The sequence below is a fragment of the Megascapheus bottae genome, chromosome 35, assembly GCF_031878675.1.
Source record: "Megascapheus bottae isolate mThoBot1 chromosome 35, mThoBot2.hap1, whole genome shotgun sequence".
Lineage (NCBI taxonomy): Eukaryota > Metazoa > Chordata > Mammalia > Rodentia > Geomyidae > Megascapheus > Megascapheus bottae.
In genome coordinates, this window is record NC_143543.1 from 3,722,802 (window position 1) to 3,744,930 (window position 22,129).

General features: G+C 50.1%; 1 protein-coding gene and 5 pseudogenes across 1 annotated transcript; all 6 read right to left on the reverse strand.

The window, feature by feature from the left end:
• Window positions 1-1,778: 1,778 nt before the first annotated feature.
• Window positions 1,779-2,567, reverse strand: LOC150042516 (PRAME family member 12-like). Its single transcript, XM_090324460.1, has one exon. It carries the CDS (start codon window positions 2,565-2,567, stop codon window positions 1,779-1,781), a length of 789 nt encoding a protein of 262 aa, XP_090180586.1.
• Window positions 2,568-2,620: 53 nt separating this feature from the next.
• On the reverse strand, window positions 2,621-3,253 carry LOC150042517 (PRAME family member 14 pseudogene; annotated as a pseudogene).
• Window positions 3,254-6,299: 3,046 nt separating this feature from the next.
• LOC150042518 (PRAME family member 7 pseudogene) lies at window positions 6,300-7,775 on the reverse strand (annotated as a pseudogene).
• A 3,052-nt stretch (window positions 7,776-10,827) lies between these two features.
• Window positions 10,828-12,303, reverse strand: LOC150042519 (PRAME family member 12 pseudogene; annotated as a pseudogene).
• A 3,038-nt stretch (window positions 12,304-15,341) lies between these two features.
• On the reverse strand, window positions 15,342-16,817 carry LOC150042520 (PRAME family member 12 pseudogene; annotated as a pseudogene).
• Window positions 16,818-19,855: 3,038 nt separating this feature from the next.
• LOC150042521 (PRAME family member 12 pseudogene) lies at window positions 19,856-21,331 on the reverse strand (annotated as a pseudogene).
• Between the last annotated feature and the right edge of the window lie 798 nt (window positions 21,332-22,129).

Sequence of the window (22,129 nt, forward strand, 5' to 3'; positions counted from 1 at the left end):
GTTTGTTTTCTCACCTAGTTTTGTTTACAAACTCACCACATGGTTCAACCATGATAGGGCCCACTGATATCACGCCATCCCTAGAATTCCAGGAACCTCATAGCCCATTTGAAGAAAGACAACCTCAAACTTCTGCCCCAAATGACCTTGTCTGTCTGTCTGTCTGTCTGTCTGTCTGTCTGTCTGTCTGTCTGTCTGCCTGTCAAACATGTGAAACCTTTTAAATTACTTGCTTTTGAAGGTGTTATACACATAGTTTTCCAGTTTCATGACTCACATGCAATGAAATTGACCCCACAAATTAAGGGCAGTGCCTCAGGCAATCACCTAGATGCCCTTCTCTCTCCAAGGCCACGAAAATGCCTGGGCAGTTCTAAATGCAAAGCCAATCAGATGGGGGAAGAAGTCAAGGTTTGGAAGAGCACATTCAAAAAGAATTCTTAGAGCGTGGGATGTTGGCTACTTGGAACAGTGCTTGCCGTCCCTGCACCAAGACTTCATTTGCTTTCTCAGTAGCACATACAGAGAAAAAGGCTGGAAGTGCTATTGTGTCTCAAGTGGTAGAGTTGTGGAATTGTGAAGGCCCAAAGACAGCAGTCAGGCAATGAGTTCAAGGCCAAGGACTGGGAGAACAAAGAAACACACAAAGAAAACCAAACAAACCCAAACAACACAATTCAAGGCCATCTTGTTACTAGGTGGAACTTGAGCCATCACTTAGAGAGCCCTGGACTTCCCTGCCCAGTGCAGGATTTTGAGTGTGAGGTTTTGGGTGCTCGTGAAGGAATATTTCTTCTAGTACTGCAAAAGAACTGTGATTTGAATGCAGAAGGTGCATGGTTTCAGAGCTCAAGCATGGCACCTTCAGCCACTCAGATTTTCACCACTAAGTATATGGGGGAAAGTGGAAAGCATTCTTTGCTTTCTGCAGTCTATGTTGAGTTTTCCATGACATTAAACACCCACCCCCACAAAGATTTGCTATGTGCCTGTTTGAAAATGATCATGGGTTTAATGGTCTTTCCCTCATGACTCTATCTGTCTCTCTCTCTCTCTGTCCCTCTCACTGTATCTCTGTCTCCCTGAGTCTGTCTGTCTGTCTGTCTGTCTGTCTGTCTGTCTGTCTGTCTTTCTCTCCGTGTGTGTGTGTGTGTGTGTGTGTGTGTGTGTGTGTGTGTGTGTGTTGGTTCCTGCCAGTATAGGATCATTTGCACCGTCCTTGAATCTTCATGCTCAAGGACAACTGTCTCCTACTGAGCTACAGATTTATTTGTGTCATCTGTGGACATTTACCATGGATGAGACTCTAAGAGTCTTTACTGCAAAGGATGGCTTGGATGGTGATCTGACAGCTGAGATCTGAGAATATCCGAGTAGCAGGGTTTCCGGGCATGAACAAGACCGGCCCTCTTCAGTGATGAGAAATGACAGCTTTCCACACAATTTTTCCTTTTTCTATTTTTTATTTAGGGGTTGAAACAGTAAAATGATGTTTACACAGGGATTGTCCATGCGTGGGAGGTTTTCCTCCAGTCAGGTAGGAACAGTTCTTCCCAGGCTGAATTGTCCCTATGCTGATGGACAGTGCACAGGACTCATCGACCACCAAACACACTCTTGGGCTTCCAAAGCCATCATTGAAGTGAAAATTTCAAGAGCAGAGGCTCATTCCCTTTCAACAACACTGTACAGTAGCACTGCTGTTCACGGAAGCATTGACTTCTGACCTTACTTTCGTTGCTGGAGTTCCCCAGACTGTTGCTAAGTGGATTGTGCTGCTACAGAGGCAGAGGTGAAAGGACAGGAAGAGCCTCCTGTGTGAGCACCCAGGAGCCATCAGGTGCCAGGCTGTAGAATTGGCCCCTGTCTGTGCGATGGTCAAAACGGGTACAGATCTGGACCTTGTGGTTTGGCCCCATTTCTCTGAACATCTGTGACAAGCCAGTGCGCACCTGGGCAAATCTCCAAGAGTCAGCGTGGATGTGTCGGTGCCACCAGTCTAGAACGCTGTAGCTCTCCAGCGGGGCAGGATAGATCCCTCGAGTCAAGTGGCTGAGCCGGGCAGTGTGGTTCAGCAGGTTGTGCAGGCTGGCCACGGAGAGGCGGTTTCCATAGAAACTGAAGAAGCCGAGCAGAGAGCAACGGCTCAGGGTAGGCAGGAGAGCCGAGAGCTGGGAGTCAGTGATGTCACAGTCCTCCAGGGCCAGGGTCTCCAAGGTGTGGGTGCCATTCTCCAGGAGGGCTTGCAGGGGCTCAGGACTGAAGTGGAGCATCAACAAACTCCTCAAGCGCAGGTGCTTGAGTTGGCTAGTACAAGAACACAGGGATAAAAACCTTAGGTTGTCTTCTGTGAGCAGACACGAACTCAAAGAGAAGGTCTTGAGTGGCTTCAGGCTTCTGAGGATGGCAGGCATGTTTTCAGAAGAGAAGAGCACGTCATGCAGATGAAGCTCCTGGAGATGGTGCAGCTGCCCCAGATGTGCCGCGAATTTGCAGGAATCCTTGGGGCTGCGCGTGTAGCAGCTGGCACTCATCATGGACAAGCTGAGGAGCTGTAGGTTCTTCATGTAGCCCAGGTAAGGAGCCAAAGTTTTCACGGTTCCTCCACGCGAGAACTTACTCAAGCCCAGTTCCTGGATGGAGTCGAGCTCAGCAGAAGCAGAGCTTTCTGAATTGTGGAGGCGGAGCCAGTCAGTATCTGCAGCTTCCTTGAGCACAGCTGGACACGTTGTTTCCTCTTCCTGGCCCACTGGACCAGGTAGTCTTGCCATTCATTCTGGAAACGGTCGATGGTCAGGTCCATGAATATCCACAAGGGCTGCTCTCCACTGCTCTGTGAACGGCCGCTGCCTGTCGGCCTGGCATTCAGAAGCCCTGGGTGAGAGATGCGGGCCATGGAGTGGTAGCCCCGTTTCCAGATGTTGGGGTACACCTTCCGTAGTTCCACAACTTGCAATTGCCAGTGACTGGGGCGCTCCTTCGTGGCAAGTAGCATTTCCAGGCCGTCCAAGACAGCTTTCATGGTTCCCAGGTCTGGTGGCCTTGTCAGGTCACCCAAGGGGAGGCAGGGGAATGGCCAGCACTTCACCATGGCCTTCACTACCTCTGTGTGTCCCTGGGCATAGGCCTCCATGAAGAACTCGGGGAAGGAAAGCCTCGGCAAATCCTCCAGGGCAGAGATGGCCAGGGACTGGTTGCTCAGTAGACTTTGCATGGCTACAAGTTGCAGGGAGCACGGGGCCGTGGTGCTCATCCTGATGGCTGAGCTGTGGAGCCGCTGTGCAGGGCTGTCTGAATCAAAGCCCGCTCGGGAATGGACTGAAGGCTCCAGGACTCAGCTTCTGTTCTAGAGCGCACTTTGCTATCTTCCTAAGCCAACCCCTCCACTCCATTGCATATCCACCAATCAGAGAGGAGCAATGGGTGGCATTTCTGAGCCATTACACCCTGGTGGGATAGCCACTCCCAGTGAATTCCAACTATTCTCTTCTCCAAAGCTGATCGGGGATTAAAGGTGTGTCCCAAACATTCCACCTTCTCTTTGGAATGTCAATCACGTTGCAACACATCCATTTCCCACTGGGACACCTGCATCACTCCAGACATTCCCATGGATGTTTCCTTTTTCTAAGCATGCAAAGGATCAGCAGAGTTGTTTCAGCCAAACTTTAGAGCATCCCAATGACTTCATGTATCCCTGTCTTCCAGCCTTTGTTTTCTGTGCTGGTCCTTGAACTTTCAGTCGGATCTGGAAAGTGTACCTTCGCTCTGGATAGCCAAGGTTACTGCTTTCCCTCTTGAGGCACAACAGTATCTCTGACTTTTTCCGAGGAGTTTATTCGAGATGAGAGTCTATTAGTGGAAGACAAATGCTGGTTCCTACACAACCTAATCAGTAGAGGAAGAAGTGAATGGGCACAGCCTCTAGAAATGTGGATAGCCTGGTACGATTTCCCAAACACTTCTCAGTCCACACTCTCACTGGGAATTGACTTTACTCTTTACTTAGGTGACATAGATTCAGTAGGAGTGTCAAAGATCCAGATGTAGCCCCCTGATGTCGGCCATACCCTCATGTTTGCATCCAGTAAGAGACACCAGCGATAGACTCCAAATTTCCACGATGCCAAGGTGGCTCAACAGCTGCATTTGGAATCATGGAAAATCACCCAGTCCTCCTGGAGTTGGTCACCCACCCACCCATCAGGTAATGGGGGTGCTCAAATTCTTCCATACTGAGCTGGGTATCTACAAAGCCCGGCTCCCTGTGAGTTCAGTCCCTGGGAACTGGTCTGGACCGACTCCAGTTTCAATGGAGATGGACACACCCTGTGAGCCTGACCCGCCCTGTCTCCTCAGGCCTGCAGTAGCTCCGGGGCCATTAAGCCACACCCCCATCTCACTCTTCCTCACCTGTCTGTACCCCTGGCCCTTTTCTGGTCACACTTGTGACCCCAAGAAACTCTCCCTTGCAGATTAATTGACTTTCACCCAGTGGCTTCTCTGTTCTCTCACCATACACTCTACCAAGAAGAGTTTGTTTTCTCACCTAGTTTTGTTTACAAACTCACCACATGGTTCAACCATGATAGGGCCCACTGATATCACGCCATCCCTAGAATTCCAGGAACCTCATAGCCCATTTGAAGAAAGACAACCTCAAACTTCTGCCCCAAATGACCTTGTCTGTCTGTCTGTCTGTCTGTCTGTCTGTCTGCCTGTCAAACATGTGAAACCTTTTAAATTACTTGCTTTTGAAGGTGTTATACACATAGTTTTCCAGTTTCATGACTCACATGCAATGAAATTGACCCCACAAATTAAGGGCAGTGCCTCAGGCAATCACCTAGATGCCCTTCTCTCTCCAAGGCCACGAAAATGCCTGGGCAGTTCTAAATGCAAAGCCAATCAGATGGGGGAAGAAGTCAAGGTTTGGAAGAGCGCATTCAAAAAGAATTCTTAGAGCGTGGGATGTTGGCTACTTGGAACAGTGCTTGCCGTCCCTGCACCAAGACTTCATTTGCTTTCTCAGTAGCACATACAGAGAAAAAGGCTGGAAGTGCTATTGTGTCTCAAGTGGTAGAGTTGTGGAATTGTGAAGGCCCAAAGACAGCAGTCAGGCAATGAGTTCAAGGCCAAGGACTGGGAGAACAAAGAAACACACAAAGAAAACCAAACAAACCCAAACAACACAATTCAAGGCCATCCTGTTACTAGGTGGAACTTGAGCCATCACTTAGAGAGCCCTGGACTTCCCTGCCCAGTGCAGGATTTTGAGTGTGAGGTTTTGGGTGCTCGTGAAGGAATATTTCTTCTAGTACTGCAAAAGAACTGTGATTTGAATGCAGAAGGTGCATGGTTTCAGAGCTCAAGCATGGCACCTTCAGCCACTCAGATTTTCACCACTAAGTATATGGGGGAAAGTGGAAAGCATTCTTTGCTTTCTGCAGTCTATGTTGAGTTTTCCATGACATTAAACACCCACCCCCACAAAGATTTGCTATGTGCCTGTTTGAAAATGATCATGGGTTTAATGGTCTTTCCCTCATGACTCTATCTGTCTCTCTCTCTCTCTGTCCCTCTCACTGTATCTCTGTCTCCCTGAGTCTGTCTGTCTGTCTGTCTGTCTGTCTGTCTGTCTGTCTGTCTTTCTCTCCGTGTGTGTGTGTGTGTGTGTGTGTGTGTGTGTGTGTGTGTGTGTGTGTTGGTTCCTGCCAGTATAGGATCATTTGCACCGTCCTTGAATCTTCATGCTCAAGGACAACTGTCTCCTACTGAGCTACAGATTTATTTGTGTCATCTGTGGACGTTTACCATGGATGAGACTCTAAGAGTCTTTACTGCAAAGGATGGCTTGGATGGTGATCTGACAGCTGAGATCTGAGAATATCCGAGTAGCAGGGTTTCCGGGCATGAACAAGACCGGCCCTCTTCAGTGATGAGAAATGACAGCTTTCCACACAATTTTTCCTTTTTCTATTTTTTATTTAGGGGTTGAAACAGTAAAATGATGTTTACACAGGGATTGTCCATGCGTGGGAGGTTTTCCTCCAGTCAGGTAGGAACAGTTCTTCCCAGGCTGAATTGTCCCTATGCTGATGGACAGTGCACAGGACTCATCGACCACCAAACACACTCTTGGGCTTCCAAAGCCATCATTGAAGTGAAAATTTCAAGAGCAGAGGCTCATTCCCTTTCAACAACACTGTACAGTAGCACTGGTGTTCACGGAAGCATTGACTTCTGACCTTACTTTCGTTGCTGGAGTTCCCCAGACTGTTGCTAAGTGGATTGTGCTGCTACAGAGGCAGAGGTGAAAGGACAGGAAGAGCCTCCTGTGTGAGCACCCAGGAGCCATCAGGTGCCAGGCTGTAGAATTGGCCCCTGTCTGTGCGATGGTCAAAACGGGTACAGATCTGGACCTTGTGGTTTGGCCCCATTTCTCTGAACATCTGTGACAAGCCAGTGCGCACCTGGGCAAATCTCCAAGAGTCAGCGTGGATGTGTCGGTGCCACCAGTCTAGAACGCTGTAGCTCTCCAGCGGGGCAGGATAGATCCCTCGAGTCAAGTGGCTGAGCCGGGCAGTGTGGTTCAGCAGGTTGTGCAGGCTGGCCACGGAGAGGCGGTTTCCATAGAAACTGAAGAAGCCGAGCAGAGAGCAACGGCTCAGGGTAGGCAGGAGAGCTGAGAGCTGGGAGTCAGTGATGTCACAGTCCTCCAGGGCCAGGGTCTCCAAGGTGTGGGTGCCATTCTCCAGGAGGGCTTGCAGGGGCTCAGGACTGAAGTGGAGCATCAACAAACTCCTCAAGCGCAGGTGCTTGAGTTGGCTAGTACAAGAACACAGGGATAAAAACCTTAGGTTGTCTTCTGTGAGCAGACACGAACTCAAAGAGAAGGTCTTGAGTGGCTTCAGGCTTCTGAGGATGGCAGGCATGTTTTCAGAAGAGAAGAGCACGTCATGCAGATGAAGCTCCTGGAGATGGTGCAGCTGCCCCAGATGTGCCGCGAATTTGCAGGAATCCTTGGGGCTGCACGTGTAGCAGCTGGCACTCATCCTGGACAAGCTGAGGAGCTGTAGGTTCTTCATGTAGCCCAGGTAAGGAGCCAAAGTTTTCACGGTTCCTCCACGCGAGAACTTACTCAAGCCCAGTTCCTGGATGGAGTCGAGCCTCAGCAGAAGCAGAGCTTTCTGAATTGTGGAGGCGGAGCCAGTCAGTATCTGCAGCTTCCTTGAGCACAGCTGGACACGTTGTTTCCTCTTCCTGGCCCACTGGACCAGGTAGTCTTGCCATTCATTCTGGAAACGGTCGATGGTCAGGTCCATGAATATCCACAAGGGCTGCTCTCCACTGCTCTGTGAACGGCCGCTGCCTGTCGGCCTGGCATTCAGAAGCCCTGGGTGAGAGATGCGGGCCATGGAGTGGTAGCCCCGTGTCCAGATGTTGGGGTACACCTTCCGTAGTTCCACAACTTGCAATTGCCAGTGACTGGGGCGCTCCTTCGTGGCAAGTAGCATTTCCAGGCCGTCCAAGACAGCTTTCATGGTTCCCAGGTCTGGTGGCCTTGTCAGGTCACCCAAGGGGAGGCAGGGGAATGGCCAGCACTTCACCATGGCCTTCACTACCTCTGTGTGTCCCTGGGCATAGGCCTCCATGAAGAACTCGGGGAAGGAAAGCCTCGGCAAATCCTCCAGGGCAGAGATGGCCAGGGACTGGTTGCTCAGTAGACTTTGCATGGCTACAAGTTGCAGGGAGCACGGGGCCGTGGTGCTCATCCTGATGGCTGAGCTGTGGAGCCGCTGTGCAGGGCTGTCTGAATCAAAGCCCGCTCGGGAATGGACTGAAGGCTCCAGGACTCAGCTTCTGTTCTAGAGCGCACTTTGCTATCTTCCTAAGCCAACCCCTCCACTCCATTGCATATCCACCAATCAGAGAGGAGCAATGGGTGGCATTTCTGAGCCATTACACCCTGGTGGGATAGCCACTCCCAGTGAATTCCAACTATTCTCTTCTCCAAAGCTGATCGGGGATTAAAGGTGTGTCCCAAACATTCCACCTTCTCTTTGGAATGTCAATCACGTTGCAACACATCCATTTCCCACTGGGACACCTGCATCACTCCAGACATTCCCATGGATGTTTCCTTTTTCTAAGCATGCAAAGGATCAGCAGAGTTGTTTCAGCCAAACTTTAGAGCATCCCAATGACTTCATGTATCCCTGTCTTCCAGCCTTTGTTTTCTGTGCTGGTCCTTGAACTTTCAGTCGGATCTGGAAAGTGTACCTTCGCTCTGGATAGCCAAGGTTACTGCTTTCCCTCTTGAGGCACAACAGTATCTCTGACTTTTTCCGAGGAGTTTATTCGAGATGAGAGTCTATTAGTGGAAGACAAATGCTGGTTCCTACACAACCTAATCAGTAGAGGAAGAAGTGAATGGGCACAGCCTCTAGAAATGTGGATAGCCTGGTACGATTTCCCAAACACTTCTCAGTCCACACTCTCACTGGGAATTGACTTTACTCTTTACTTAGGTGACATAGATTCAGTAGGAGTGTCAAAGATCCAGATGTAGCCCCCTGATGTCGGCCATACCCTCATGTTTGCATCCAGTAAGAGACACCAGCGATAGACTCCAAATTTCCACGATGCCAAGGTGGCTCAACAGCTGCATTTGGAATCATGGAAAATCACCCAGTCCTCCTGGAGTTGGTCACCCACCCACCCATCAGGTAATGGGGGTGCTCAAATTCTTCCATACTGAGCTGGGTATCTACAAAGCCCGGCTCCCTGTGAGTTCAGTCCCTGGGAACTGGTCTGGACTGACTCCAGTTTCAATGGAGATGGACACACCCTGTGAGCCTGACCCGCCCTGTCTCCTCAGGCCTGCAGTAGCTCCGGGGCCATTAAGCCACACCCCCATCTCACTCTTCCTCACCTGTCTGTACCCCTGGCCCTTTTCTGGTCACACTTGTGACCCCAAGAAACTCTCCCTTGCAGATTAATTGACTTTCACCCAGTGGCTTCTCTGTTCTCTCACCATACACTCTACCAAGAAGAGTTTGTTTTCTCACCTAGTTTTGTTTACAAACTCACCACATGGTTCAACCATGATAGGGCCCACTGATATCACGCCATCCCTAGAATTCCAGGAACCTCATAGCCCATTTGAAGAAAGACAACCTCAAACTTCTGCCCCAAATGACCTTGTCTGTCTGTCTGTCTGTCTGTCTGTCTGTCTGTCTGTCTGTCTGCCTGTCAAACATGTGAAACCTTTTAAATTACTTGCTTTTGAAGGTGTTATACACATAGTTTTCCAGTTTCATGACTCACATGCAATGAAATTGACCCCACAAATTAAGGGCAGTGCCTCAGGCAATCACCTAGATGCCCTTCTCTCTCCAAGGCCACGAAAATGCCTGGGCAGTTCTAAATGCAAAGCCAATCAGATGGGGGAAGAAGTCAAGGTTTGGAAGAGCGCATTCAAAAAGAATTCTTAGAGCGTGGGATGTTGGCTACTTGGAACAGTGCTTGCCGTCCCTGCACCAAGACTTCATTTGCTTTCTCAGTAGCACATACAGAGAAAAAGGCTGGAAGTGCTATTGTGTCTCAAGTGGTAGAGTTGTGGAATTGTGAAGGCCCAAAGACAGCAGTCAGGCAATGAGTTCAAGGCCAAGGACTGGGAGAACAAAGAAACACACAAAGAAAACCAAACAAACCCAAACAACACAATTCAAGGCCATCCTGTTACTAGGTGGAACTTGAGCCATCACTTAGAGAGCCCTGGACTTCCCTGCCCAGTGCAGGATTTTGAGTGTGAGGTTTTGGGTGCTCGTGAAGGAATATTTCTTCTAGTACTGCAAAAGAACTGTGATTTGAATGCAGAAGGTGCATGGTTTCAGAGCTCAAGCATGGCACCTTCAGCCACTCAGATTTTCACCACTAAGTATATGGGGGAAAGTGGAAAGCATTCTTTGCTTTCTGCAGTCTATGTTGAGTTTTCCATGACATTAAACACCCACCCCCACAAAGATTTGCTATGTGCCTGTTTGAAAATGATCATGGGTTTAATGGTCTTTCCCTCATGACTCTATCTGTCTCTCTCTCTCTCTGTCCCTCTCACTGTATCTCTGTCTCCCTGAGTCTGTCTGTCTGTCTGTCTGTCTGTCTGTCTGTCTGTCTTTCTCTCCGTGTGTGTGTGTGTGTGTGTGTGTGTGTGTGTGTGTGTGTGTGTGTTGGTTCCTGCCAGTATAGGATCATTTGCACCGTCCTTGAATCTTCATGCTCAAGGACAACTGTCTCCTACTGAGCTACAGATTTATTTGTGTCATCTGTGGACATTTACCATGGATGAGACTCTAAGAGTCTTTACTGCAAAGGATGGCTTGGATGGTGATCTGACAGCTGAGATCTGAGAATATCCGAGTAGCAGGGTTTCCGGGCATGAACAAGACCGGCCCTCTTCAGTGATGAGAAATGACAGCTTTCCACACAATTTTTCCTTTTTCTATTTTTTATTTAGGGGTTGAAACAGTAAAATGATGTTTACACAGGGATTGTCCATGCGTGGGAGGTTTTCCTCCAGTCAGGTAGGAACAGTTCTTCCCAGGCTGAATTGTCCCTATGCTGATGGACAGTGCACAGGACTCATCGACCACCAAACACAGTCTTGGGCTTCCAAAGCCATCATTGAAGTGAAAATTTCAAGAGCAGAGGCTCATTCCCTTTCAACAACACTGTACAGTAGCACTGGTGTTCACGGAAGCATTGACTTCTGACCTTACTTTCGTTGCTGGAGTTCCCCAGACTGTTGCTAAGTGGATTGTGCTGCTACAGAGGCAGAGGTGAAAGGACAGGAAGAGCCTCCTGTGTGAGCACCCAGGAGCCATCAGGTGCCAGGCTGTAGAATTGGCCCCTGTCTGTGCGATGGTCAAAACGGGTACAGATCTGGACCTTGTGGTTTGGCCCCATTTCTCTGAACATCTGTGACAAGCCAGTGCGCACCTGGGCAAATCTCCAAGAGTCAGCGTGGATGTGTCGGTGCCACCAGTCTAGAACGCTGTAGCTCTCCAGCGGGGCAGGATAGATCCCTCGAGTCAAGTGGCTGAGCCGGGCAGTGTGGTTCAGCAGGTTGTGCAGGCTGGCCACGGAGAGGCGGTTTCCATAGAAACTGAAGAAGCCGAGCAGAGAGCAACGGCTCAGGGTAGGCAGGAGAGCCGAGAGCTGGGAGTCAGTGATGTCACAGTCCTCCAGGGCCAGGGTCTCCAAGGTGTGGGTGCCATTCTCCAGGAGGGCTTGCAGGGGCTCAGGACTGAAGTGGAGCATCAACAAACTCCTCAAGCGCAGGTGCTTGAGTTGGCTAGTACAAGAACACAGGGATAAAAACCTTAGGTTGTCTTCTGTGAGCAGACACGAACTCAAAGAGAAGGTCTTGAGTGGCTTCAGGCTTCTGAGGATGGCAGGCATGTTTTCAGAAGAGAAGAGCACGTCATGCAGATGAAGCTCCTGGAGATGGTGCAGCTGCCCCAGATGTGCCGCGAATTTGCAGGAATCCTTGGGGCTGCGCGTGTAGCAGCTGGCACTCATCCTGGACAAGCTGAGGAGCTGTAGGTTCTTCATGTAGCCCAGGTAAGGAGCCAAAGTTTTCACGGTTCCTCCACGCGAGAACTTACTCAAGCCCAGTTCCTGGATGGAGTCGAGCCTCAGCAGAAGCAGAGCTTTCTGAATTGTGGAGGCGGAGCCAGTCAGTATCTGCAGCTTCCTTGAGCACAGCTGGACACGTTGTTTCCTCTTCCTGGCCCACTGGACCAGGTAGTCTTGCCATTCATTCTGGAAACGGTCGATGGTCAGGTCCATGAATATCCACAAGGGCTGCTCTCCACTGCTCTGTGAACGGCCGCTGCCTGTCGGCCTGGCATTCAGAAGCCCTGGGTGAGAGATGCGGGCCATGGAGTGGTAGCCCCGTGTCCAGATGTTGGGGTACACCTTCCGTAGTTCCACAACTTGCAATTGCCAGTGACTGGGGCGCTCCTTCGTGGCAAGTAGCATTTCCAGGCCGTCCAAGACAGCTTTCATGGTTCCCAGGTCTGGTGGCCTTGTCAGGTCACCCAAGGGGAGGCAGGGGAATGGCCAGCACTTCACCATGGCCTTCACTACCTCTGTGTGTCCCTGGGCATAGGCCTCCATGAAGAACTCGGGGAAGGAAAGCCTCGGCAAATCCTCCAGGGCAGAGATGGCCAGGGACTGGTTGCTCAGTAGACTTTGCATGGCTACAAGTTGCAGGGAGCACGGGGCCGTGGTGCTCATCCTGATGGCTGAGCTGTGGAGCCGCTGTGCAGGGCTGTCTGAATCAAAGCCCGCTCGGGAATGGACTGAAGGCTCCAGGACTCAGCTTCTGTTCTAGAGCGCACTTTGCTATCTTCCTAAGCCAACCCCTCCACTCCATTGCATATCCACCAATCAGAGAGGAGCAATGGGTGGCATTTCTGAGCCATTACACCCTGGTGGGATAGCCACTCCCAGTGAATTCCAACTATTCTCTTCTCCAAAGCTGATCGGGGATTAAAGGTGTGTCCCAAACATTCCACCTTCTCTTTGGAATGTCAATCACGTTGCAACACATCCATTTCCCACTGGGACACCTGCATCACTCCAGACATTCCCATGGATGTTTCCTTTTTCTAAGCATGCAAAGGATCAGCAGAGTTGTTTCAGCCAAACTTTAGAGCATCCCAATGACTTCATGTATCCCTGTCTTCCAGCCTTTGTTTTCTGTGCTGGTCCTTGAACTTTCAGTCGGATCTGGAAAGTGTACCTTCGCTCTGGATAGCCAAGGTTACTGCTTTCCCTCTTGAGGCACAACAGTATCTCTGACTTTTTCCGAGGAGTTTATTCGAGATGAGAGTCTATTAGTGGAAGACAAATGCTGGTTCCTACACAACCTAATCAGTAGAGGAAGAAGTGAATGGGCACAGCCTCTAGAAATGTGGATAGCCTGGTACGATTTCCCAAACACTTCTCAGTCCACACTCTCACTGGGAATTGACTTTACTCTTTACTTAGGTGACATAGATTCAGTAGGAGTGTCAAAGATCCAGATGTAGCCCCCTGATGTCGGCCATACCCTCATGTTTGCATCCAGTAAGAGACACCAGCGATAGACTCCAAATTTCCACGATGCCAAGGTGGCTCAACAGCTGCATTTGGAATCATGGAAAATCACCCAGTCCTCCTGGAGTTGGTCACCCACCCACCCATCAGGTAATGGGGGTGCTCAAATTCTTCCATACTGAGCTGGGTATCTACAAAGCCCGGCTCCCTGTGAGTTCAGTCCCTGGGAACTGGTCTGGACCGACTCCAGTTTCAATGGAGATGGACACACCCTGTGAGCCTGACCCGCCCTGTCTCCTCAGGCCTGCAGTAGCTCCGGGGCCATTAAGCCACACCCCCATCTCACTCTTCCTCACCTGTCTGTACCCCTGGCCCTTTTCTGGTCACACTTGTGACCCCAAGAAACTCTCCCTTGCAGATTAATTGACTTTCACCCAGTGGCTTCTCTGTTCTCTCACCATACACTCTACCAAGAAGAGTTTGTTTTCTCACCTAGTTTTGTTTACAAACTCACCACATGGTTCAACCATGATAGGGCCCACTGATATCACGCCATCCCTAGAATTCCAGGAACCTCATAGCCCATTTGAAGAAAGACAACCTCAAACTTCTGCCCCAAATGACCTTGTCTGTCGGTCTGTCTGTCTGTCTGTCTGTCTGTCTGTCTGTCTGCCTGTCAAACATGTGAAACCTTTTAAATTACTTGCTTTTGAAGGTGTTATACACATAGTTTTCCAGTTTCATGACTCACATGCAATGAAATTGACCCCACAAATTAAGGGCAGTGCCTCAGGCAATCACCTAGATGCCCTTCTCTCTCCAAGGCCACGAAAATGCCTGGGCAGTTCTAAATGCAAAGCCAATCAGATGGGGGAAGAAGTCAAGGTTTGGAAGAGCGCATTCAAAAAGAATTCTTAGAGCGTGGGATGTTGGCTACTTGGAACAGTGCTTGCCGTCCCTGCACCAAGACTTCATTTGCTTTCTCAGTAGCACATACAGAGAAAAAGGCTGGAAGTGCTATTGTGTCTCAAGTGGTAGAGTTGTGGAATTGTGAAGGCCCAAAGACAGCAGTCAGGCAATGAGTTCAAGGCCAAGGACTGGGAGAACAAAGAAACACACAAAGAAAACCAAACAAACCCAAACAACACAATTCAAGGCCATCCTGTTACTAGGTGGAACTTGAGCCATCACTTAGAGAGCCCTGGACTTCCCTGCCCAGTGCAGGATTTTGAGTGTGAGGTTTTGGGTGCTCGTGAAGGAATATTTCTTCTAGTACTGCAAAAGAACTGTGATTTGAATGCAGAAGGTGCATGGTTTCAGAGCTCAAGCATGGCACCTTCAGCCACTCAGATTTTCACCACTAAGTATATGGGGGAAAGTGGAAAGCATTCTTTGCTTTCTGCAGTCTATGTTGAGTTTTCCATGACATTAAACACCCACCCCCACAAAGATTTGCTATGTGCCTGTTTGAAAATGATCATGGGTTTAATGGTCTTTCCCTCATGACTCTATCTGTCTCTCTCTCTCTCTGTCCCTCTCACTGTATCTCTGTCTCCCTGAGTCTGTCTGTCTGTCTGTCTGTCTTTCTCTCCGTGTGTGTGTGTGTGTGTGTGTGTGTGTGTGTGTGTGTGTGTGTGTGTTGGTTCCTGCCAGTATAGGATCATTTGCACCGTCCTTGAATCTTCATGCTCAAGGACAACTGTCTCCTACTGAGCTACAGATTTATTTGTGTCATCTGTGGACGTTTACCATGGATGAGACTCTAAGAGTCTTTACTGCAAAGGATGGCTTGGATGGTGATCTGACAGCTGAGATCTGAGAATATCCGAGTAGCAGGGTTTCCGGGCATGAACAAGACCGGCCCTCTTCAGTGATGAGAAATGACAGCTTTCCACACAATTTTTCCTTTTTCTATTTTTTATTTAGGGGTTGAAACAGTAAAATGATGTTTACACAGGGATTGTCCATGCGTGGGAGGTTTTCCTCCAGTCAGGTAGGAACAGTTCTTCCCAGGCTGAATTGTCCCTATGCTGATGGACAGTGCACAGGACTTATCGACCACCAAACACACTCTTGGGCTTCCAAAGCCATCATTGAAGTGAAAATTTCAAGAGCAGAGGCTCATTCCCTTTCAACAACACTGTACAGTAGCACTGGTGTTCACGGAAGCATTGACTTCTGACCTTACTTTCGTTGCTGGAGTTCCCCAGACTGTTGCTAAGTGGATTGTGCTGCTACAGAGGCAGAGGTGAAAGGACAGGAAGAGCCTCCTGTGTGAGCACCCAGGAGCCATCAGGTGCCAGGCTGTAGAATTGGCCCCTGTCTGTGCGATGGTCAAAACGGGTACAGATCTGGACCTTGTGGTTTGGCCCCATTTCTCTGAACATCTGTGACAAGCCAGTGCGCACCTGGGCAAATCTCCAAGAGTCAGCGTGGATGTGTCGGTGCCACCAGTCTAGAACGCTGTAGCTCTCCAGCGGGGCAGGATAGATCCCTCGAGTCAAGTGGCTGAGCCGGGCAGTGTGGTTCAGCAGGTTGTGCAGGCTGGCCACGGAGAGGCGGTTTCCATAGAAACTGAAGAAGCCGAGCAGAGAGCAACGGCTCAGGGTAGGCAGGAGAGCCGAGAGCTGGGAGTCAGTGATGTCACAGTCCTCCAGGGCCAGGGTCTCCAAGGTGTGGGTGCCATTCTCCAGGAGGGCTTGCAGGGGCTCAGGACTGAAGTGGAGCATCAACAAACTCCTCAAGCGCAGGTGCTTGAGTTGGCTAGTACAAGAACACAGGGATAAAAACCTTAGGTTGTCTTCTGTGAGCAGACACGAACTCAAAGAGAAGGTCTTGAGTGGCTTCAGGCTTCTGAGGATGGCAGGCATGTTTTCAGAAGAGAAGAGCACGTCATGCAGATGAAGCTCCTGGAGATGGTGCAGCTGCCCCAGATGTGCCGCGAATTTGCAGGAATCCTTGGGGCTGCGCGTGTAGCAGCTGGCACTCATCCTGGACAAGCTGAGGAGCTGTAGGTTCTTCATGTAGCCCAGGTAAGGAGCCAAAGTTTTCACGGTTCCTCCACGCGAGAACTTACTCAAGCCCAGTTCCTGGATGGAGTCGAGCCTCAGCAGAAGCAGAGCTTTCTGAATTGTGGAGGCGGAGCCAGTCAGTATCTGCAGCTTCCTTGAGCACAGCTGGACACGTTGTTTCCTCTTCCTGGCCCACTGGACCAGGTAGTCTTGCCATTCATTCTGGAAACGGTCGATGGTCAGGTCCATGAATATCCACAAGGGCTGCTCTCCACTGCTCTGTGAACGGCCGCTGCCTGTCGGCCTGGCATTCAGAAGCCCTGGGTGAGAGATGCGGGCCATGGAGTGGTAGCCCCGTGTCCAGATGTTGGGGTACACCTTCCGTAGTTCCACAACTTGCAATTGCCAGTGACTGGGGCGCTCCTTCGTGGCAAGTAGCATTTCCAGGCCGTCCAAGACAGCTTTCATGGTTCCCAGGTCTGGTGGCCTTGTCAGGTCACCCAAGGGGAGGCAGGGGAATGGCCAGCACTTCACCATGGCCTTCACTACCTCTGTGTGTCCCTGGGCATAGGCCTCCATGAAGAACTCGGGGAAGGAAAGCCTCGGCAAATCCTCCAGGGCAGAGATGGCCAGGGACTGGTTGCTCAGTAGACTTTGCATGGCTACAAGTTGCAGGGAGCACGGGGCCGTGGTGCTCATCCTGATGGCTGAGCTGTGGAGCCGCTGTGCAGGGCTGTCTGAATCAAAGCCCGCTCGGGAATGGACTGAAGGCTCCAGGACTCAGCTTCTGTTCTAGAGCGCACTTTGCTATCTTCCTAAGCCAACCCCTCCACTCCATTGCATATCCACCAATCAGAGAGGAGCAATGGGTGGCATTTCTGAGCCATTACACCCTGGTGGGATAGCCACTCCCAGTGAATTCCAACTATTCTCTTCTCCAAAGCTGATCGGGGATTAAAGGTGTGTCCCAAACATTCCACCTTCTCTTTGGAATGTCAATCACGTTGCAACACATCCATTTCCCACTGGGACACCTGCATCACTCCAGACATTCCCATGGATGTTTCCTTTTTCTAAGCATGCAAAGGATCAGCAGAGTTGTTTCAGCCAAACTTTAGAGCATCCCAATGACTTCATGTATCCCTGTCTTCCAGCCTTTGTTTTCTGTGCTGGTCCTTGAACTTTCAGTCGGATCTGGAAAGTGTACCTTCGCTCTGGATAGCCAAGGTTACTGCTTTCCCTCTTGAGGCACAACAGTATCTCCCACTTTTTCCGAGGAGTTTATTCGAGATGAGAGTCTATTAGTGGAAGACAAATGCTGGTTCCTACACAACCTAATCAGTAGAGGAAGAAGTGAATGGGCACAGCCTCTAGAAATGTGGATAGCCTGGTACGATTTCCCAAACACTTCTCAGTCCACACTCTCACTGGGAATTGACTTTACTCTTTACTTAGGTGACATAGATTCAGTAGGAGTGTCAAAGATCCAGATGTAGCCCCCTGATGTCGGCCATACCCTCATGTTTGCATCCAGTAAGAGACACCAGCGATAGACTCCAAATTTCCACGATGCCAAGGTGGCTCAACAGCTGCATTTGGAATCATGGAAAATCACCCAGTCCTCCTGGAGTTGGTCACCCACCCACCCATCAGGTAATGGGGGTGCTCAAATTCTTCCATACTGAGCTGGGTATCTACAAAGCCCGGCTCCCTGTGAGTTCAGTCCCTGGGAACTGGTCTGGACCGACTCCAGTTTCAATGGAGATGGACACACCCTGTGAGCCTGACCCGCCCTGTCTCCTCAGGCCTGCAGTAGCTCCGGGGCCATTAAGCCACACCCCCATCTCACTCTTCCTCACCTGTCTGTACCCCTGGCCCTTTTCTGGTCACACTTGTGACCCCAAGAAACTCTCCCTTGCAGATTAATTGACTTTCACCCAGTGGCTTCTCTGTTCTCTCACCATACACTCTACCAAGAAGAGTTTGTTTTCTCACCTAGTTTTGTTTACAAACTCACCACATGGTTCAACCATGATAGGGCCCACTGATATCACGCCATCCCTAGAATTCCAGGAACCTCATAGCCCATTTGAAGAAAGACAACCTCAAACTTCTGCCCCAAATGACCTTGTCTGTCTGTCTGTCTGTCTGTCTGTCTGTCTGTCTGTCTGTCTGCCTGTCAAACATGTGAAACCTTTTAAATTACTTGCTTTTGAAGGTGTTATACACATAGTTTTCCAGTTTCATGACTCACATGCAATGAAATTGACCCCACAAATTAAGGGCAGTGCCTCAGGCAATCACCTAGATGCCCTTCTCTCTCCAAGGCCACGAAAATGCCTGGGCAGTTCTAAATGCAAAGCCAATCAGATGGGGGAAGAAGTCAAGGTTTGGAAGAGCACATTCAAAAAGAATTCTTAGAGCGTGGGATGTTGGCTACTTGGAACAGTGCTTGCCGTCCCTGCACCAAGACTTCATTTGCTTTCTCAGTAGCACATACAGAGAAAAAGGCTGGAAGTGCTATTGTGTCTCAAGTGGTAGAGTTGTGGAATTGTGAAGGCCCAAAGACAGCAGTCAGGCAATGAGTTCAAGGCCAAGGACTGGGAGAACAAAGAAACACACAAAGAAAACCAAACAAACCCAAACAACACAATTCAAGGCCATCTTGTTACTAGGTGGAACTTGAGCCATCACTTAGAGAGCCCTGGACTTCCCTGCCCAGTGCAGGATTTTGAGTGTGAGGTTTTGGGTGCTCGTGAAGGAATATTTCTTCTAGTACTGCAAAAGAACTGTGATTTGAATGCAGAAGGTGCATGGTTTCAGAGCTCAAGCATGGCACCTTCAGCCACTCAGATTTTCACCACTAAGTATATGGGGGAAAGTGGAAAGCATTCTTTGCTTTCTGCAGTCTATGTTGAGTTTTCCATGACATTAAACACCCACCCCCACAAAGATTTGCTATGTGCCTGTTTGAAAATGATCATGGGTTTAATGGTCTTTCCCTCATGACTCTATCTGTCTCTCTCTCTCTCTGTCCCTCTCACTGTATCTCTGTCTCCCTGAGTCTGTCTGTCTGTCTGTCTGTCTGTCTGTCTTTCTCTCCGTGTGTGTGTGTGTGTGTGTGTGTGTGTGTGTGTGTGTGTTGGTTCCTGCCAGTATAGGATCATTTGCACCGTCCTTGAATCTTCATGCTCAAGGACAACTGTCTCCTACTGAGCTACAGATTTATTTGTGTCATCTGTGGACATTTACCATGGATGAGACTCTAAGAGTCTTTACTGCAAAGGATGGCTTGGATGGTGATCTGACAGCTGAGATCTGAGAATATCCGAGTAGCAGGGTTTCCGGGCATGAACAAGACCGGCCCTCTTCAGTGATGAGAAATGACAGCTTTCCACACAATTTTTCCTTTTTCTATTTTTTATTTAGGGGTTGAAACAGTAAAATGATGTTTACACAGGGATTGTCCATGCGTGGGAGGTTTTCCTCCAGTCAGGTAGGAACAGTTCTTCCCAGGCTGAATTGTCCCTATGCTGATGGACAGTGCACAGGACTCATCGACCACCAAACACAGTCTTGGGCTTCCAAAGCCATCATTGAAGTGAAAATTTCAAGAGCAGAGGCTCATTCCCTTTCAACAACACTGTACAGTAGCACTGGTGTTCACGGAAGCATTGACTTCTGACCTTACTTTCGTTGCTGGAGTTCCCCAGACTGTTGCTAAGTGGATTGTGCTGCTACAGAGGCAGAGGTGAAAGGACAGGAAGAGCCTCCTGTGTGAGCACCCAGGAGCCATCAGGTGCCAGGCTGTAGAATTGGCCCCTGTCTGTGCGATGGTCAAAACGGGTACAGATCTGGACCTTGTGGTTTGGCCCCATTTCTCTGAACATCTGTGACAAGCCAGTGCGCACCTGGGCAAATCTCCAAGAGTCAGCGTGGATGTGTCGGTGCCACCAGTCTAGAACGCTGTAGCTCTCCAGCGGGGCAGGATAGATCCCTCGAGTCAAGTGGCTGAGCCGGGCAGTGTGGTTCAGCAGGTTGTGCAGGCTGGCCACGGAGAGGCGGTTTCCATAGAAACTGAAGAAGCCGAGCAGAGAGCAACGGCTCAGGGTAGGCAGGAGAGCCGAGAGCTGGGAGTCAGTGATGTCACAGTCCTCCAGGGCCAGGGTCTCCAAGGTGTGGGTGCCATTCTCCAGGAGGGCTTGCAGGGGCTCAGGACTGAAGTGGAGCATCAACAAACTCCTCAAGCGCAGGTGCTTGAGTTGGCTAGTACAAGAACACAGGGATAAAAACCTTAGGTTGTCTTCTGTGAGCAGACACGAACTCAAAGAGAAGGTCTTGAGTGGCTTCAGGCTTCTGAGGATGGCAGGCATGTTTTCAGAAGAGAAGAGCACGTCATGCAGATGAAGCTCCTGGAGATGGTGCAGCTGCCCCAGATGTGCCGCGAATTTGCAGGAATCCTTGGGGCTGCGCGTGTAGCAGCTGGCACTCATCCTGGACAAGCTGAGGAGCTGTAGGTTCTTCATGTAGCCCAGGTAAGGAGCCAAAGTTTTCACGGTTCCTCCACGCGAGAACTTACTCAAGCCCAGTTCCTGGATGGAGTCGAGCCTCAGCAGAAGCAGAGCTTTCTGAATTGTGGAGGCGGAGCCAGTCAGTATCTGCAGCTTCCTTGAGCACAGCTGGACACGTTGTTTCCTCTTCCTGGCCCACTGGACCAGGTAGTCTTGCCATTCATTCTGGAAACGGTCGATGGTCAGGTCCATGAATATCCACAAGGGCTGCTCTCCACTGCTCTGTGAACGGCCGCTGCCTGTCGGCCTGGCATTCAGAAGCCCTGGGTGAGAGATGCGGGCCATGGAGTGGTAGCCCCGTGTCCAGATGTTGGGGTACACCTTCCGTAGTTCCACAACTTGCAATTGCCAGTGACTGGGGCGCTCCTTCGTGGCAAGTAGCATTTCCAGGCCGTCCAAGACAGCTTTCATGGTTCCCAGGTCTGGTGGCCTTGTCAGGTCACCCAAGGGGAGGCAGGGGAATGGCCAGCACTTCACCATGGCCTTCACTACCTCTGTGTGTCCCTGGGCATAGGCCTCCATGAAGAACTCGGGGAAGGAAAGCCTCGGCAAATCCTCCAGGGCAGAGATGGCCAGGGACTGGTTGCTCAGTAGACTTTGCATGGCTACAAGTTGCAGGGAGCACGGGGCCGTGGTGCTCATCCTGATGGCTGAGCTGTGGAGCCGCTGTGCAGGGCTGTCTGAATCAAAGCCCGCTCGGGAATGGACTGAAGGCTCCAGGACTCAGCTTCTGTTCTAGAGCGCACTTTGCTATCTTCCTAAGCCAACCCCTCCACTCCATTGCATATCCACCAATCAGAGAGGAGCAATGGGTGGCATTTCTGAGCCATTACACCCTGGTGGGATAGCCACTCCCAGTGAATTCCAACTATTCTCTTCTCCGAAGCTGATCGGGGATTAAAGGTGTGTCCCAAACATTCCACCTTCTCTTTGGAATGTCAATCACGTTGCAACACATCCATTTCCCACTGGGACACCTGCATCACTCCAGACATTCCCATGGATGTTTCCTTTTTCTAAGCATGCAAAGGATCAGCAGAGTTGTTTCAGCCAAACTTTAGAGCATCCCAATGACTTCATGTATCCCTGTCTTCCAGCCTTTGTTTTCTGTGCTGGTCCTTGAACTTTCAGTCGGATCTGGAAAGTGTACCTTCGCTCTGGATAGCCAAGGTTACTGCTTTCCCTCTTGAGGCACAACAGTATCTCTGACTTTTTCCGAGGAGTTTATTCGAGATGAGAGTCTATTAGTGGAAGACAAATGCTGGTTCCTACACAACCTAATCAGTAGAGGAAGAAGTGAATGGGCACAGCCTCTAGAAATGTGGATAGCCTGGTACGATTTCCCAAACACTTCTCAGTCCACACTCTCACTGGGAATTGACTTTACTCTTTACTTAGGTGACATAGATTCAGTAGGAGTGTCAAAGATCCAGATGTAGC

Coding starts and splice junctions, on each gene's coding strand:
- LOC150042516 (XM_090324460.1), bottom strand. CDS start 2,567: ATGAAGAACCTACAGCTCCTCAGCTTGTCCATGATGAGTGCCAGCTGC.